This window comes from Gallinula chloropus (assembly GCF_964237585.1).
Source record: "Gallinula chloropus genome assembly, chromosome: 4".
Taxonomy (NCBI): Eukaryota; Metazoa; Chordata; class Aves; order Gruiformes; family Rallidae; genus Gallinula; species Gallinula chloropus.
This window is the reverse complement of record NC_140088.1, coordinates 79,518,198-79,537,892: the sequence shown is the minus strand read 5'-3', so window position 1 is coordinate 79,537,892 and position 19,695 is coordinate 79,518,198. Positions and strand designations below refer to the sequence as shown.

At 40.0% G+C, this 19,695-nt stretch overlaps 1 protein-coding gene across 1 annotated transcript in view; it reads right to left on the bottom strand.

Annotated features, from left to right (window-relative positions):
• Positions 1 to 14,648: 14,648 nt before the first annotated feature.
• The window catches only part of GLRB (glycine receptor beta), a gene marked incomplete at both ends in the record, with an annotated part of 45,662 nt that continues 40,615 nt past the window's right edge, over positions 14,649 to 19,695 (bottom strand). Inside the window, one exon of the mRNA XM_084263479.1 lies at positions 14,649 to 14,945. Coding sequence (XP_084119605.1) covers positions 14,649 to 14,945 — 297 coding nt within the window. The remainder of the gene's footprint in view (positions 14,946 to 19,695) is intronic.

Here is a 19,695-nt window from a genome sequence, read left to right as displayed (position 1 = left end):
TTAATTGCCAATTACAACTGGGGATTTTGTACGGACTGTCCGTGGTGAGTTAACAGCAACCACCATGGCAGCCATAACTGATGCCATCTTGTGTGTTGACTTTCTAATGCCTATTTTTCCACTGCAGAATTGTAAGTGTGTATACGTAAGCATCATGTACAATGTGTGTGTGTATATGTATGTGCACGTGATAATCCAGCTTGGTATCATCATGTCAGGACACATAGAAAAAATGTCAAATTATGTGGCTACTATTGGTGTGCCAGAGAAAAACAAAAGATTTCAGCTGAGATGAGTAAGTACAAGAGGAAAGTATGGGCTAGTGAATCAGCAAGAAAACAGTTTAATCAGAATTTAATAACAGGGGAAAATGCTGATAATAAAATAAGGCTGTCTTCAGTTCTCTATTTTCTGTAACAGTCCTATGCTAATCAAAAAGATGCAAGCAGGCAAAGGAGAAAGAAGAAATTTATCAGTGATAGTAATTTATGACCATGTGCTAAGAATAGACATACTCATTAACACTGTGTATAAAAAAATCAGGCTACATTACTGGGAAGCGTATTCAATAGTTTTTGCAGAAGAGAAGGAAAAGAATCCAGCAAGCGGTAAGTAAGGATTGTAATCTTAAAACTATAAGATTATATTCTTATATGCATTCTTCTAAATCCATGATAAAAGCTCATATAAAAATGCATTAGTTCAGAATCTGAACAAAGCATCAACAGGGGGACTGTTAATAATAAGCATCAATCACTTGTTGAAAGGAACATAGCAGTGCAATAATCATGAAAACAATGACAGATGACAGAAGGCCAGATATCAAATAATAAGATGTCAAACCCCTAAAAAGGCTAAATGCTTAATCTTGATTCCATAGGAGTCCAGGAGAGATTTCCTACTTACCACAAAGAATGCAGGACTCTGTCAGGGCTACATTTGATTTAATATATTCTAATGGATGATGTTCTGAACATAAGGTAGAAGTTGGTGAGGAAGCTAAACAGGGCTAATACATGTGCTAATCAGAAATAAATAGGAGTTGATCGGGAATACATTTCCTCAGTGATTCATCTCGGCACAATCCTGGTCAAGACAGTGGCTGCAATTCAACCAAATGCTCACGTGTTTAAGCAGCTGCACAGGAGACATGGAAAGATACTGGACACTTCCAGATGGAAGAATAGGAAATTCTTGCCTTGTGCTCAGAAATGTTTAGCGATCACTCCACATGCTTATCAAAAGGATAGTTCAGGAATGACTCGATGACATGGAGTACATGCTGCAGGTAAGTCACTTTGAGAACATAAAGCATTTAGGGAGATGGATGCAGAAAAAGCCCCCAATATTTGAATGGTGATATTAATCATATTGAGATTAGAAATAAATTTAATCTTTTGTTTTGCTGTTTCAGTAGTGCCATTGAGCATATCACAGTGAGCATCGGAGTGAATCCCTCAGCCCTCGAAAATGCTCAATTAAAATCTGATTACTTTTTTTTTTTCTAAAAAAACCTTGTCGAAAATGTTACATTCTGACACGGTCCTTGGCAAGTTTTTGAGCTAAATGGTTATTGTGGTCATTTCTGGCCTTATATACCATCAATATTTGGTTTTTTGTATCCAGAAATATTGTCATTATTTTCCATTAAAAAATACAACTTAAAATACACGGATTTTGCACGATAAAAAAAAACTGTACCAATGTATGAGTCCCTTTATTGTACTGGCAGTTCATAAATTCTTCCCTTCAAAAAAGATTGTTGTCTTTGGATTTTTGATATCTGCAGGAATTTTGCAAATACCATTAAGTGTAAATAAAGATGAAATACAAAACAAAGTTTCAAGTTCCAAATTTTTCATATATTTTTTTAGTCCCGTATGTTCATTCTGTATCTCAAGAGTCTTTTTAAAAATAAAAAGTACATCCTGACCTCCTGTGCTCATTCTGCTTCCTCTTCTGATTAGCAAACACGTACTGTGCCCATTAACAGTGCGTATACCCGGGGATGATACGCACTACAGAATAGTTTACGCTTCTACTATGTGATTCTGATGGCAAAAAAAAAAGCAGCACCACTACCCTGTGGTATAGCTAATGTGAAATAATCAGTGATACTCATACAATTTTAAGTTCCCTTTGCTGTATAGTAGTGGTGACAGTGCAGTTTGTTGCTAGTTTAGCTAACTAACCATTGTGAGAAATTTATAGTGGATTGGTATTTACTATATTTATCTGAGCTACTTGCATTCTTGCTGTTCGCCAGAAACACTATATTTATTTTGCTGGTAAAATCACTTAGGTATATGCTGACCTATCTATGTGCGTGGAAAATCTGCTACAAAATAATTCAGTATTTTCTACTGAGATTCTAGAAAATTAAATTATTAAGGCCCCAGAAAAAGATAAAAAGAACACTTTCAGGTTAGACTACGCATGCTAAATCCATGATTCTTGTCTGGCAAAATCTTCCCTTTTCTTCCAACAGTATAAAGGAATTCCATTGCTTCCCCCACTCCCAAGGAGTACGTTTCTTATTCCTGTCCTAATTTTTTCTGCCTACCTGCTACCTCCCTTCTTCCATTCTGTCTCCTTCCTTGACTGATTTCCATCTGGTATGCCAAAGCATCACCACCAGAATCTTTTCCTTCTCTCCTATTATTTTGATTTTAGCATCCCCATTCCCCCTGCAGAGTACAGCTAATTCAAATGTGTTGGGCTTTTTGCTCTAGACTGTAACAGCCAGCCTTCATCCTCTCTCCTTTCATCTGCCACCTCTTCCATCTGTTCCACGAGCAATGCCAGCCTCAGCTCTAGCATTGTTTTTTATTCTCATCATGTTCTTAGTCCTTTTTCTATGCTGATGCCTGTGTTTGAAATATGAGGCCTACACCCATTTTTCAGGTCAGTTCTTAATCATTGAAATTCCTCTTTAGCCTTGCATTTTTTCTGTCACCTGTGAGAAATGTATTACTCGTTATTCATAAAGAAAAGCCCTTTGGAGATGATGAAGATGTTGGATTTCATATACTGGTGGACTGTACTCTGCTGAGGTATGGTACTTGTCAAATCTCCTCTCCACCTCAGTTCCCTGCACTCATAAACAACATGCTAAAATGTTAAACAGCAAAAACAAGCTGACAAGAATGTTATAGGCTGCTCTTTATTGACCTATCTGCGGTACACCTTCGTTGTCACTCATTCTCTGATTTCTACTCGCTTGTGACTTGGGCCTTTTTTCTGTACAACAGAAGCAATTTCCTGAAAATGATGCATTTTCTCCCTCAGCCATCAGAGCACCATGCAGTGCTCTTGCATCTTTGGAATCCCAAGCGATGATAGTGAGGAGCAGCTCCAGGTCCACAAATTTCAGAGACTGCAAAATGAGGATAATATGTGCCATTGGTAATAACACCTTTGTATATGCTCGCTCAAAAAAGTTTTTGTTTCATTCAGTTACCCACTGTAGGCATTTTACATTATTCTTTTTAAAATCCCATCAAAAATAAGTTATAAGATTAAAAGGACTGTTGCGATGTGAAACATCAGCTCTCCTTATCATTGAGATCTTTCAGTGACACAAATATCTTTGGGTTTCACATCAGCAATTTTGGCATCAATAATTTTTATTTTGAGAAAATAATCTTGTCAAGAAACAGCTCATTTGTGTTGTCACAAAAATGCACAGAGGTGTGCTCAACAGACATTTATTTTTAGTTCTGAAAAACCTCTTCAGTGGTTTAGTCCCAGAACTAGTTCACAGCACAGATAAGAGATATTTTTACTTTCACCTCTGCATTGGCCTGTCGTTGCCAGATATTAATTGTGATAAGAGTGTGGTGTCAATGGCAAGATTTTACAGAAGGAAGCACAACAAACCAGAAATGAAAGAAAAAAGAAACAATTTTTGTGAGGCACTTAATTACATACTTTGGACCAGAAATACATCTATATCATAGTAAATGCACAGAAAATAGCATTCTTCTTATGGCATAATTGCTTTAAATACAGAATTTAATTGCAGACATTATAGTAGAAAGGTTTCTGCTTATAATATTTGTGGCATTAAAGAAAGCCTAAACAATGCTGCTTTTCTTTACTGAAACTTTTGTGTTACAATGAAAAGTTACCTTCCACGGATTAACTGCCAGCCATATATATAACAGTCTATGTAGTCTGTGCATTTAACCTGAGACTTACCTTACTCCCTGCTAATTGCATTGCCTTAATAAGGCATGCACTCAGGGATGAAGTGCCCATGTAGCTGGGTTCTGACCGGTTTTGTCTCACTACAGGTCAACATACACAGCACAATGAATATGTCCAGGGCTTAAAAAGCAAGAGACAAGCTGATGGGGTTTCAAGAGCAGTTCAAAGGTGGTAGTTAAGAGTACACAACAGCTACCTCACCTTGAACTTAGAAACATCACTGTCCTGAGTCTATACGAACTGCAAAATACGTCAGCCTGCAGACAGAGACCTTTCTGCCACAGCTAGGAACACGCAGACCAACAACAGGCGCCCTCATGTAGGGATCCATCCCATCTCTCAAATCCTCATTGTGTCCAGCCCGTCACTACCAGCTGTAGCTACAGTGAATACAGCTTTTATGTCTTTCTGTTAAATCAAACAGATCTGCACATGTCATCTAATGAACACGTTTTCTGTAACTAGAACTATAAAAGGTCTTCCCCATGGTATCTGAAGTAAATATGAGTTAAGAGTCCTCACCAACATTTGCCTACATTCTGCTGGGCTCCCTGTGGTTTTAGTAGCACTAACAAAGTAGGACCTTAATTTTAGAGGCTGGTCAGCTATAGCAAATAAATGTCAAAGGCAATGAAACAAGCTTACCCAAAACACACGAGGCCTGCTTTAGAAAAAGCAGGGGAAATGTAAAGGGAACAGAATCTTCTAGCCTCAAGCATGTACCCAGAATCATCTGGATCTTTCTGATGTTTTCATACCAGAATAGCAGCAATAGTTCAGGTTTTCTTTACAGCAAGAAGAGCTCAGCTATTTGAGGCAGTTAGGGAAAATCACGAATCTTGCCAGCACTCTGAGCCCTGCTGTTGAACAAGGTAGCAGAAAGCAATAATACTTTGCAGATATTACAGCCCTGCACATGAATAAAATGTCTGATGTATAAATGTTATGCTTCGGATGGAATTTTCTCCATCCATCACCTGATTATTTTCCCATTTTGTTAATCAATAAATCGTCTCAATACAGTCAGGTTAGCTAACAAACCCCAGGAAACTTATCCATACTTTCTTAGTATCCTTTGTAATAATTTATTTACTAGTAATTAATATAATGGTTAATTACTACTTAGCATTACTAATCTTAAAAATCTAGAAAAAATACAAATTAATAACTGCTTTTGTTTTAAAAACAGTACTTATTGATTACATTACATGTGACAAAACTGGTTCTGAGCTTGCAGCTGAAGGAGCTGCTCCAGCATGTGATTTAATATCTCGTGGCCCACGTAGCTCACTCGGTGCCATGGCAGGGACAATTTATTTTGCAGGGAACTGAAAAAATACACTATGATATTGATGCACTTTGAAAATACTTCCAAACCAAAATAATAATAATGTAAGGGGAAAAATACTGGTAAGATATGAAATCCTGACAAGATGTTTTCATGAAGGCTTAGTCCTAGGAATGCCATTATATCAAATATGGATACTTATTCATATGTACATTAAATCATAGATTAATAAATGTACCGTTTTAAAAGATACAACTCCCTTCTTTGTTATTCTGCAAATTCTTCTGTGAAATTTGGATCCCAGGAAGAAAGTGTGAGGTTATCTTCAAGAATTGATTTCAGAGATCGGAAAGGATCAGTGTTAAAGGAAGCAAGGTATACATGTGGTGGGTTTGATCCTAAGAGTAAATCAGAAAGACTGACTGTAAAACCAATGTAAATGAAGTCGAGTATCAGGGACTTGAAATCAGAGCCAAACTACTTCCAGAAATGTTGAGAGCGGGGGAAGACAAATGCAGATGTCACTACTGTATATCACTGAATCTATTATTAATAATGACCCAAAAACTTTTTATTACTTGTGTGCGTTACACCAGTGCTGCAAGGCAGGGTACAACCTACAGCAACAGACCATTTTTCATCTCAGCCTCGCCCCATCTAAACAAAAGGCCCTTTAGCGCGATGGAAAGTGGCGTCATCACCATCTATCATTTGATGCACAGGAACATAAGAAAGCGGAGGCAGTAGTTTGCCAGCCTTGCAGAGGAGACCCGGGGAAGGGACGTCTGGCTCTCTTTAGTTACCGGATACTAGGCTTGGCTGCAGACCATCACTTACGTATGATGCTCAAACGTAGCCATGCCTTCTCTGTGCACCAGTCAGCAAGCAGCAGTCATTTCACTGCTTGGTCAGAGAAGAAATAACTCCATCTACTGAATTCTTGCAGGACACACTGGCAGAAAGGCCATGTTCTAGGAGGGCGTGCGGGTCAGGCGCGGGCATGAGGTCAATATGGACAACGCTACCTGGTCTTTTCCAGAAAGCTGATTTTTTTTTCTTTTCAGCCAAGAAATGAAAAGTGTTGAAAGACTCAATGCTGTCTCGTCTTCTAAGGCTGGAATCTCCTTTCAGCCAAAATAATTTATTCCAATTGTCAAAGCTCATCAGACTCTCAGCATGAGTCTTGCATAAATGGATTTATTCCTGGCTGTTTCATTTGCACACTCCATGAAATTTTTTTCCACCTATTTAATTTCATCAAGACTTCACAGAGACTAGTAAACTTGCTGCAAGAGCACTGTAATGTAAAATACACTATCTTTTTCTTTTATTCCTATGGAAAAAATAGGGTAAACCACAATATTCTTTAATAATTCATACACTTTGAAAAATTCCCATTTTAAGATGCTGCTCCTGAAATGGGAACAATATGGAAACATAAGATAAATAAAGCAATAAAGCCATGCTTATGGGTAACAGATAATAAAGTGCTGCCAACTTGGATACGTGTTTTCTGTTTAAAATCTCCCAGGGTGAAATTCATAACATTCAGTATTCTACAGTAGTGGTGTAAAATCCTCCCATGAAACTGCCGTGTCTGGGAACATCACTGTGGCTTCGTTGTTGTTATTTCTCTAAATAAAGTGCCTTGTTACTGCAAGGCCTGGAGTTTAGGAAAGGTAGCTGCGTTTTCCTTTGGCTAGTTTGCTTTCAGCCCAGACGTGTCCTGTGCTGGTCCTATGCAGGGAGGGGGACTGGTCTTCTTCCTCCATGCTTCTGTAGGGCAGCCGTCATGACTTCAGCAGCGGCAGAACCTCTGAAGCCTTCTTAGCTTTAAGACCACATCAAGGGACAACCTTAAAGTCCAGAGAAAATGAGCAGGGCCAGTGTGATCCTCTCCTGCCATTACGCACATTTGTTTATTCATTTAAGAGATTTATTTACTTGAGAAGTTTTCACCTCAGAAAAACAACCAACTAGAAAATACGAGGGGTTAATAAGCAAAGAGTAAAGTTTAATTCCACAAAGTAGATTATAGCTCATGGTGGATGCCATGTATCATTTGTATTTGCTTGAAAAAAAAGAAGATTCTTTTTGTAATATCCTGATCCTGAAGCACATTCAGGAGGGGAATGGGAGCAGAGCTGCCTCAGAAGATAACACAATCAGACAGATACTTTTAAAAGCCAACAAAGATTTCACACCCTCCGGTAGGCTGAGGCTAAACAGGATTTGTCAGAAGTGAGAGCAGGTAGCGAGATGGGCTTTGTCAAAAGAAGAAACCAACGCCAGAATGTTATTGGTCAAAACCATTAGTCTTTACAGTCAGTTCTTGTCGGTATTATGCCTTTGAAATAGCCAGTCTTCAAATTAATGGTTTCCAATGAGCTGGCATTTGGGACTCTAAGAAACAAACAAATTAATCTGGAAGAATGAGCCTCTCTGAGACACTGATAAATATGTTATGACAATGTAAGGTTATTAAACACTGAGAAATATATATTTCCCTAGCCTCTGGGGCAAATATATGTTTTATAGTTAATAGAGAAAATAACCACTTAAAAAATATGTCACACAAACTCCTTTTTTCTTATGCTGCTTTTGACAAGAAATTCCCGATTTGGTACACTTTAAAAATCTCACATGTGTAGCGAGGTGCGATCCAAACAGCACGTTATTCTGAGTTATAGGGGCATAATTGAAATGGGTCAACATAGATGATGCTAAAATTTGAAAAACAAGGGAGTCACAGGTCATCTCATATGTTACTGTTCATCTGCTTTTGAGCATGAGCGCTGCCTTGCCATCAGGAGCTCCATCAGAGTCCCACACAGAGTCTTCGCTCTGACTGCACGGAGATGAGAAGTAGGATAGCTGAAGCACATTGCCAAGGAAATAACTCAGTCTTGATAAAAGGAGTGCTTTGCAGTACAGAAAAGCTAAACAGTGCTATTGATTATCATGATGTATGCTACAGCGCAAGGAGGTGGCAGCGCCAGGGCTGCCTACACACAGCTTTTCCTCTCAGCAGCAGCAATGGTTTCAGCAAGGGTTTTTTCTTGCAATTTATGGCACTAGAGAAGGATTCCTCTGAGTTGAAAGGCTTTTGCATGGGGCAATGGTACAACAACTTGGCTAGCTATACTCAGGAGGGTTTCTTGGACCCAAAAACCTCCTGAGTTTGCTTCCTCAAGTGAAAAATGACTCCCACTGTGGATATTCATAGAAAGAAACAGGCACGCAGAGATAAATATGAAAAAACCCACACTATGCACTGCCACATCCTGAAGGACTCATCAGGTAGAAAGCATTTATCTGAAACCTTGTCCTTTCTAGTCCACAGCCCCATGCTTCTTCCTTTCAAAGAACAGTATGGGGTTTAAGCAACTGCCTGGCGGGACAGAATCTCTTTGTGACCCAGGTTGCCTTGCTGGTTGTTTTCTGTCGCTGTGAACCATACTGCCAGGCAATAAGGGGAAGTATGCATGTAATTTTTCTTGCACTAAAAGACAGGTTAATGTAGTGCTGTGTCTGTGTAGCAGCTATTGGTGCCAGGCAGACTTTAGATTTACCTCAATGCACCAAAGAGTTGACTAAAGGGCTTGAAGGCCCCTCAGATAACTTCACTATTTGGAGAGAGTCAGTCGATACTGTTACCCAGAATCCTGATAGGCATTGATGTGTTGAGAAACACTGTGCTGGAAAGCAATCAGTGCCCCCCCCAAATCCAGGTTGACCTCCACAAACAACCTGGAAGCCAAAGAAAAGACTTTTATAGTCTAAGTCTTATTAGTGTAATTGCTCCCTTTTGTCCCATTATTCATGTAAAAGGTTATTATCCAATATCCACTGTTAGAGTTTGAGACTTCAAACAGAACAGGTCCTTTAACATGCAGAAAGAAGGGTTTGTCTTAGGATCTAGGCTTAGAAAAGCAACGTCATTCACACTCAGGTGGGCGAATCGAGCTCATCCTGTTACACGAGCATCGGTGCGGGAAAAGGAGCTTCATTTTTGGTACCAGCAGTGAACACTTTTTTCAGGACACAAAATTAAATATGGCAGGACTCCTGTATGTCATCAGGACCCATAGAGAGAATATTTTACAGTGGCATCCTTCACATCACCAGTGGGAAAAAAATGACTCAGTTCCAGCTCAGAGTGCGTCACGCAGCGCGCATCGACACTTTGCAGGCACGGGCTGATAAACACCCACACGAGCTAACTTTAAACCAACGGTGTGAGCGCAAGAGCCGAGGCAGCATAAAGCTTTCTGGGGGTTAACACCAAAGTATATTTTTTTCATTTCCTATGCCAGCAGGTAGGCTTCCCAGCCGGAGCTCACCGTTACCATGGCTACGTCGCCAGCCGTCCCCAAGTCAGCTAGTTTAAAGCTAATTTGGATAAGCCTGCATGAGCTGCAGACATTTTAGTGACTGCAGTGTAGACGTATTCATAGCAATGAAGGGTTTTCAGAAAGATCTCAAAGTAGCCATGAATTTTTCTTTAAAACATTTGCTGGCACTGTTACGACTGATGGAATGAAGACAGGTGCTGTGAGGTAGATGGGCGGGCGACTTTCCTCAGTAAAGTCAAAATGCAAGGGGGTGCTGCAGGCAGCCCAGGTTGATTCTGGTTTATTTGATACAATAATATAGACTGGCTTTTGTTTTCTGTCTGCTCCATTGTTTAAGTGTAGAACTTCCTGTGAAAGAACTAGTTCCTGTATCCTTCTGGCACCACAGGTGACTAATTTTTTTTTAGTGATTGGTTATAGGGATATGAAAAGATAACCCCTATAGCATATAATTACCTACAGAGAAATTAAATTGTTAGACAAAATTAAATTGAATTGTAGACAGAGATCTATTATTCAATCTCTCTGTAGCTGAATTTCCTTTCCCCATTATCTTTCCTAATCCCAGAATTAGTATAACAAAGCATCAAGTAACAGTGTCCTATCATTCCCTTATCTGCCACACACTGCATTTGTACTCATTTCAGCACTACGCTATCTCTGCAGCCTAAAAAAAATCACTTGACATTGCATATGTTCAGGTTGCACTGCCTTGGAAATAAATAATTTATTGTTATCTATTCTATAAATACCCTCAGCACAAGTCATCCAACAACCGTAATGGTAAATGGCTTTGAAGACGAGACTGGTGGTTTCAGCTGTATCGTGACGTCTCAATGGGTTACCTTCAACGGCTATGACCGACCGCTTACATAAGCTATTGTCTTTCTTCAGAGAGAAATATTCTCAAATAAATATTGTTTGTAAGTGCATTTCCTTCAGAATGATTATACAGCCAGACCCGTCCCTGTGGTCACACCTACTGAAACTACCCTGCAAGGCAGTGCTGCTCCTTTACCCACACGCTTCCTGTTTCCAAGACCAAATTGTTGGAAGACTTTGAATAAGGAAAGTTGCTCGGTACGGTTTCCAAATGGCCAATCTCCTGCACGCTGCACTTACAGAAACAAACTCACCCAAAAAGCAGGCTGCTCAGAACGTGCCATCGAACACTACAGAGCTGCTCCTAAAACTGGGTGTCAACCATGAGTCACGTCAGCCTGGCAGGAAGGTGTGGATGACTGCACTTGGTACATTTCACACATCCGAACAGGGAACTAACACGTAGCAGCCGATACACTTTTCAAGTCGCATCCTCACTTATTGTATAGCTTATGTTTGTGGCTGCAGTTAAGAACTGAATGAGTTCATCTCCATGGAAATTCCCGATGCGGTGTTCGAATGTGTTCTAAAATCCTGGAATAGGAAGCTACCTAAAGGGATGTAAGACTAGGAAAGAAAGGAGTGAACTACTTGGATACTACCCCTCGATGCTCAGGAGCCAAGAAAATACTGAGCTTCATGTTAAGGGCAGAACAAAAATTTGTGATGGTAAACAGGAGAACTTAAAATGTCAGCTGAAACACAGATGGTCTCTCCTTCAGAAACAGATTTTGCTGCCACGCAATTTGCTCAGACATCATGACTAGTTAATCCAGTTACCAGTGTGTACTTCATCAGCCTCACCTCTGCTGGTACTCAAAAGTATTAATTTCTACAATTTTAAACTCATAGTGAACGGCGAGTTTCTATAGGGGTCCAGTGATTTTATGTCCATTTATTTGTATTCTATTAATATTTTCCCCTTCACGTTATCGCTAACAAATAGCATCCCATGCTGCCTATACAGTGTTGTGTTAGCACCTCGTTCTGGAAATAAGTCAACAGGCAGAATTTCACAACTAGAGGGTGCTGGAGGACCACAATGTGGTACATTATGCAAAACTCTCAATGACCTTTAGTGGAAAGAAGAAAAATAAAATAAATCAATTATTACCGCTCAGTAGGACAAATTAATATATTCGAGGTAATACAGATAGTGAAATATTATCTAGTGTAAGTAAAAGGAAAGTTAATACTTTAGAGCCGATAGTGTTTTATTTTAAATTTTGTCCCAAATTTGTTGTTAAACTTTGCTTCTGTCCTTAGTTTTTGTGCTGCAGTGAATGGAAACCCTTTACTTTAACAATACACATTCCTTTTGCTTCCTTTTCATGTGAGTTGGAAAGCAATTACAGTGTATTATTGATTAAATGTTTTATCATAAAACACAAAAGCCATCAAGTAAGCAGGAAAGCAAGAAGGAACAAAGATTAATTTAACAATAAAATCTATAATTGAGATTATACAGATAGAATGTGGACATTAATTACAGATAAATCATTTAATAAGAGTTCTAACAAGAAAATTATCTTCCAAAAGTCATATAATTTCCAACACAGGGTAATTATTTTCTTGCCTTCCAGTACTGTAAGAAAAAATACAAGTATGAGAATAAATAATGTCTAGAAATATAGCACTCTGATTGTATGTATAAAAATTACCCCTCCCTTCCTTTCTCTCCTTGACTTATCCTTACTGCTTCTCAGTCTCTGACAATTCTGTAAATACCTTCAACAGACAGAAATGTTGAAAGTTTGAACTAGACCTTAAAGAGAGAACTTATTTTCCCCCCACTTGTTTTAACGTGGTTCAGTAACATTGGGGATTCCCCTTTCCACTTCCTCTGATCAGAAAGAAATCCAAAGGACAAACTGTGACTGCCTAAGTGGCTCCCTGTAATCTCCTCCAATAAAGTGGCCAGGAAGCTGGTGGGAAGTGTGCGATCATCCCCTGAAGAGCAGATCTCTTCAAACCAAACATGAATCGTAGCAAACAGGGTTGATCACAACATGGCAGTGGTTTGAAACCTCCCTGGGTGCCTGTGGATCAGCTCAGTGAGGCCAGCGTGGCGTGGCCATCTTCACATTTCTCATATCCCCAAGCTTTGACTCTCTGGCTGTGCAGGCTGGCCACATGTGGACAGCATTCACCTGGTGGGCAATACCCAAGTGATCCAACAGTCCACCTGTGTGGCCTGCACTGGCTCAACACATCCTGGATGAGCTAGTAACATAGCACAAGTGTGACTACATCTGGTTCCACGCTATGGAAGGTTTCAGGTATTTAATTCAGTCCCTTCTTTGCTTATGGGAGCCAATAATCCCTGTTTTCTTTTATGAGTTGCCAAGTTACTGAGACCTGTCTTATTTCCATTTTTTAACTAACTGTAGTGCCACAGCTTTGCAAGCAGAGACCTGTTTCTCCACTGCACGCTCACAAGCGCTGAGGCACAGCCCCTGTGAGCTGAGGCACAGCCCCTGTGCGTTCTGGGGGAAGACACACTAAGATGCCTACATACAAGCAGCTTTCCTTTGGCTGCATTTCACCTCATGACATCCCCTTACAAAGGGGTGTACCCTGACACCCACCGGAGACCACAGGCCCTAAGGACCTGGGTAGATGATGATTCTGTAGTCTGCATGTCATAGGGTTTCCTCTGGGAAATAGAGAGCAGACTCCATCTTACAGGTAGGAGCTTGTTCTCCAAAAAGTAGCAGCCAAATCAATGAGTTGGTGAGGGCAGCCACTAAGTAACACACAGGCACACAGGCTCATGATACGTGTAAAAGTCTCAGACCCTTGGACCTTTAGATACTTCTTCACTTCCACTGGTGTCTGGGTGTTAGCTTTGGTCACCCATGCCAACACAGGCAAACAAAAAAAGTGCAACTAGTAGTAAAAATGACATTTTGTCTTGATAACAACTGGTTTGTTTAAACTGAAAGTTTTCAAGGGGATGGACAAGTCATGTAAGATGTATCCAATGCAACAACAAAAAACTGTGACTTACATACTGCAGGCTTGCCAGATACTACAGAAGATGAGTCAGAGGACAGAGTAATGTAAAAATGGATAATTTAACCCAATACTGAACTGCATCTTGTGATGTTTTTCCCAAACTCCTGACCTTTAGTCTAGAAAGTGGCCTGGTTTTGACATATTCTATCTGGTTTGTGCCTAAGGAAACAGCAGTCAAAATTTGGCCTGATGTTTTATTGTCAGCATCTTCTCACACACTTAAGTGTGCCTGCTTCATGGATACAACTGTTTTCTTTTTTTTTTTCCTAAATGAGCTGATTTTACAAAATTAATAATTATCTGATCTTTATTTTTCCACATAGACAAGATCAGCTTATTCAATGCTGCCTTCATTTACAAAGTCTAAATAATATGAATTACAACTTAGCTTTTTCTTCAACAGTGCCATCTAAAATTATACAAGAACAAGATGTCTGGGTTGCTCGGGGATTTTTTGTTGGTTTTCTTTTTTTTTTTCACTCTGGAAGTCAGCAGAAAAGCTGTTAGATACTACATATACTAGAATACTGATTTTAATAATACTCAACGTGCACATCAGTTTCATCGTCAGAAACACTTTAAATCTCTGTATGTTACTAATAACTGAAGAGCGTTACTCGGCTGTATGATGTAGTATGCATCGTCCCTCATATATATTCCTAAAGCAGGATGTATGCTGTACACTTATATACAACGTTGGTTGGAGCAGAGACATTGCAGTGTCATGCTTTCATTCAAATTTCAGATGCCATATGTTCAGTACAATCGCATGGCATCAAAATGCAACATATTGCTTTGCAAATGCAAATAATTTCACACAGTGGCCTTCATGACAGGGCAGGGGTAATGAAATGGGATAGATTTTACACATATGAAAAAAATAAACAAAGGATTTATCATAGATATATGGACCAGTATATGACGTTGAAGAACAAGAAGCAGAAAGGGAACAGTGCTCTTGCATAAAGATCGATTCTCTTTGCTGCTGATGGAATGACAGGCTTGGGAGGAGGAGGCTTCTTGTTGTTCTTGACTTGAGATTTCCCGAGCCCATTGTTGACCTCAATGGGCTTCCCATAACAGTCATAATTCGATAATTCAAAATCCCTTGGCAAGCTTCCAACGATGCTGAAATCATTGGATCTCAGATCAGATTTCGAAGTGCAAACTTTTTTGCATCTGGTCTCACCAACCTATGAAATAAAGAGTGAGGGAAATCATGATCTACGTACCATATTTCATTAACAAACTTAATGCAGCTGCTAGAGAACACTGCAAACAAACATATAGGAAATTACTTGTTGATAGGGATACATTACAGCAGCCTAATTTGCTGAATGGTTGCGTTATAAAGTACTTAAGGATGATCAGTCAATCATATAAACTAATCCAAACATTCCTAATTGTGTAATTTTTCATGCACAAGGTGCCTCATGCTGTGCAACCTGCTATAGTTAGACTCCTTCATTTTAAGAGCATAGAAGGAGAGAGAATATTTCTGTAGAGAGTATTTTGGGAAATGAATTATGTGCTGAAGAACCTACAGGACAGCTATTATTCAATACTTACATTTTCCTGAGGCCTGGAAGCTATAATTAACCCTAAAATTCAGTGTTTGACACAACAATTAAAGTCTATTCTGGTTCTACATAGCAGTCAGCTCAAGACTCAACATCTCATCCCAAGGTGACCACCTTGTGTGGTTAAAGTCACCTTCTTTGTACCTGCAGTCCTTGGTGCCTCTCTAAAGACAGGTAACAAAGGTACAAACCCACACAGCACGGCCCATCAGTGCACTGGAGAGCTGTGTAACTCAGAATCTAAATCCAGCAACTGAATACCTGTCTTTCCTACAGCTCCATCATGGCTATAGGGTAACCCCAAGTGAATGGCTCTCTTTTACAGACCAGAGAATTATACCATACAATGAAAACTTAAAAAAGTATTTGGTGCCCTTCAAACTGAAGTGGTTTGGGGGGAAGAAAAGCCACATTCTTACATTTGATCTCTTGGATTTTATAAAGTTCATATTTCAGATACAACAGATCTTATGGAGGACAATCCCCACACTGTTCAGGAAGCTTGAGGAGCCTACTTGGAAGCTAGAGAGCTTTGTGACTTGAGTAAAGTCATTGGACTACACAGCAAAGCAGCAAACAGAGGAAAGAAAAAAAAAGGTATATCAGTTATGAAACAACTGCATTATTAATAATGCCATTTGCTTATATATATATAAACTGAGAGTTGGAAGAAATGCTGCTTCATGAATCAGATTATGCATATGGGCAACTGACATTAACATAAGCTTCACTAGGACTTTCTTGAAGCCACAGATCTACTAAATCTTGTTCTTCCAAAAGCTGCCTATCCCTTAGTCCCAGCAACCTATCTCTTCCCCACAGAGCCTTCGCGCATTTTACTCTCAGCTCTCCCCACCTCTGAGTCTTCTGCAGCCTTAGGCTGATGGTTCAGGATATCTGCATCATCACATTTTGTAATTAAAATAATAGTGAAATACTGTACCAATCTTTCAGATGAATGAAGAACATTCTGAAGAACATTATTAGCTTCTCTATGACAACTGTCACGGTCTCCCAGATGAAAAGAACTGTGACAGGAATCGACCTAAACTTTGACTGGGGCCTGTCCTCCCACTGCTGACAAGGCTGACTCTGGGGCAAGGTGGAAGAGAAGCATGGAACTACCTCCTCAGCCAGGAGTGGCAAACCTCCCCACATTTTCCAGACATACATTTCTCAGTAAAACAGGACATTATGAAACCAATGCACTAAACTGAGGTGCCCATTCCAGAATAAAACTAAGATTACAGGTTATAAAAAGAGAAAAAGAAGATAGATAGGTGGTTCATGATGGTAAGGCAAAATCATATATATATAATATATCATATATATTATATGACTGTTTCCCAGTCATCAAAGAGCTGAAAGTCTGGGACACTGTTCAGTATTTCAGTAGTAGGGGGAAACTGTCTAGTAGGGCAGTGAGTGAGACATGTATGAACATGATTATGAGACCCTGGGTGGCACAGGGGCTGCCACTCAGCAGGAAGGATGAGAGAGTATCCTTCCAATAGGATCATACTCCATGATATGGGCAATAAAGATAGAAAGCAGTCAGTCCCCTGTGCACAGAAAGGGGAACTTGCGGGAGCAGGGTGCATGTTAACTGCAGAGTCACAGGAACATGACATTTTTTCCATGGTCAAAACTAGCAGGGTTTAGCAAGGCCATTATAAGAATCATAGGAAATGATAAGCTTCCTTTTTGATCTGCAACCTGGCTGTCCATTCCTCATACTACCAACTATATATAGTAAAACTCAGTGGCACTAATTGTACCCTTAGTGCTCTCATTTCCATTACAGAATATTCCTGTTCCAACTGCAGTATCCAGGGAGCTTTCCCCTGAAGGCTGGAACAAACCGGTTGTCATTCATTTGGGTGAGAGAGGACTGTGGGAATGGCTTCTAGGTCACCTGTGCCTCATAAGCAGAGGACTGTTCGCAGCATGTTCACACACAGCTCTGCTTAGTTCAGTGTCAGCTGAAGTACTGATCTAGCAGGGTGACACAATTTCCTTTGTAAGAGCAACCTGGCCCAAATTTTCTTGAGGAAGTGTATGCTACTTTTAAGAATAGCTTCTTTCATTTCCCTGACTTCACAAATCTAACGTGCTCCTATTTTCTACACTCAGTTGCTGTCTTGACATAATTTAAAATTTCTTCTCATACAAGTCTCTAAATCTCCACCATTCCTGTTGCTTTAATCTAAATTCGCTTCAGCTCCAGCTTTCCCTAAGAAAAGTGAGATAATATATATTAAAAGTAGTTTATCTGCTTCTTATTCATCCTGCCTTGGCTTGTGCTAGGAGCACAATGATATTCCTGACACATGCTGAACGCTACAGGAACCATTTCTGTGGAAAATGGTACTGCAGGACTTGATTTGAGAGTACTACACCAAAGGCTTGTAGAGGAAGTAAAACATTTTAAAATGTTTTATCCTTTTGACTTGATCCTGACACAGAACTTGGCCCTGGAAAATATGTGATATCATTTGCCTTATCCTGCCTCAGCACCCTGACTGTAGGGCAGACCCAGCCAGCAGGATGCTACCACCAGATCTATGGCTCTTCCCTGCAGGGGAAGGGAGCAGCTGCTGGAATAGTGCAGGGCCTCCCCCCTTCCCTGATGGGGCCAGGCAGCTGCTCCTTGTCCCTCCAGCACGGAGGTGAAGAGGGGGGGTGGCTGAGTAGCGTACAGGAAGGTGACATGGCTCTGAGGGCTTGTCCCACAGCACAGACCTATTTCTCCCAGGACCGGGCCACCTTGTCGAGGTCTGGTGTGCTGGAGAGGACACCTGCCTTTCGATGAACAGCTCAGAAATGATTCCTAGAAGACAGAAGGTCCCTTGTGATGATACTTTCTCAGCTTTAAAAAAATCAGGCTGACGGGTGCCCACTGCCAAGCTCAGCACCTGCCGCTGCCCTGGACGCCACGGCGCCATGCGGACCACTGGCTCGGAAAGCCTTCGTTTGCCGTGTCAAGGGATAGTATGGTAAGAAAATGGGGAAAGAGTCGAAGCAAGAAGTGCTGCCTGTGCTTGCAGGGAGGGGGAACCAGCTCCCCATCGCTGCCCCTGCTGCTTCTGGGGCTCCTCATCACTCTCCACATGCACTGCCCAAACTACTCACACCAGATTTTCCTCTAAAAACATCCAGAATGATCAATTTTTTCCATGACCTTGTTCCTCACAAACATATGTACCTTATTTCTAACCTGAATTTATTTGGCTTCAGTTTTCAGTCACGAGGCATCACTATAGTTAGTCTGATTAAGTGCTGGTACTTACAGATGGTAACAAATCTAACCCTGATTTTGCATAATTCAGATGACGTAACCAGGCCTACATATGAAGCCAAGTCAAACGTTCTTCAGAGATTCTTACCTCCACATCATTACTTCTGTCAACCTAATTGATAATCTTCTAAAAACTTAGATTCAGTTTGATTAAATCAATAAACACTCAAAACAGCTTTAATTTCACTGACCCATTTAAATTTATTAGCTAACACGGGGCTGAATTATGAATAATATTAATGATAATTAATACTTATAAATAATTAGTCAGCCCCCTGCTAGCTATGCAATATTTTCCACTGATTGATGTCAGGCTTTTAATTATTCATGTTATGCTACTTTGCCTTTAAAACTACTGGCAGAGTGTTAGCTTCTTCCTGTCTTTTGGAACCCACCCAGTCTTAAAGGATTTATTAAAAAATCAACATTAATGTTCCACAGCACTTACAGACCAGCTCTTTCAGCTATCTGAGATGCAACTTAAGCTGAAATCTAGATTGTCAAATGTTTAACTTTGCTAGCTAGTGTTTAACATCCTCATTAGCTACTGTCAATGCAAGCTATTCCAGGATCTGACTGAATATATCTGGCTCTTCCCCAAACACAGACCAGAATATTTGTTCAACACTTTTGTTGCTTCTGCTAATTCTTGATACTTAGAGCATATCTATCTAGCACTGGACCAATACTCTTGTTACTGGCTTTTGATTTTTGGTATAGATGCAAAGTTACACAAACCATATATCCCTTTTGTTACCTACACCTATTATCTACACCCACTTTCTGGATTTCAACTTATATTAATTGCTTTCAACTTCTCCATTTGCCAGTGAGAGGAAAAGAGAAATACCTGAAGCTGAGTGAGTTTTCAGTCTTTGGTGAGTTTATTTCCAATTGTGCTGTTTGTTCTTGGGTTGTTTGGTCTGGGTTTTTTTTTAATTAGTATAGCTTCCCTTTGTTCTGTAGCTGTTTTGAACATTGTAACATGGCATCATTCATATTTTTTGTTTGAATTCCTCCATCCCAATGAGAAAAAATGGTTTTCAAATTTGTGAACCCTGTCCT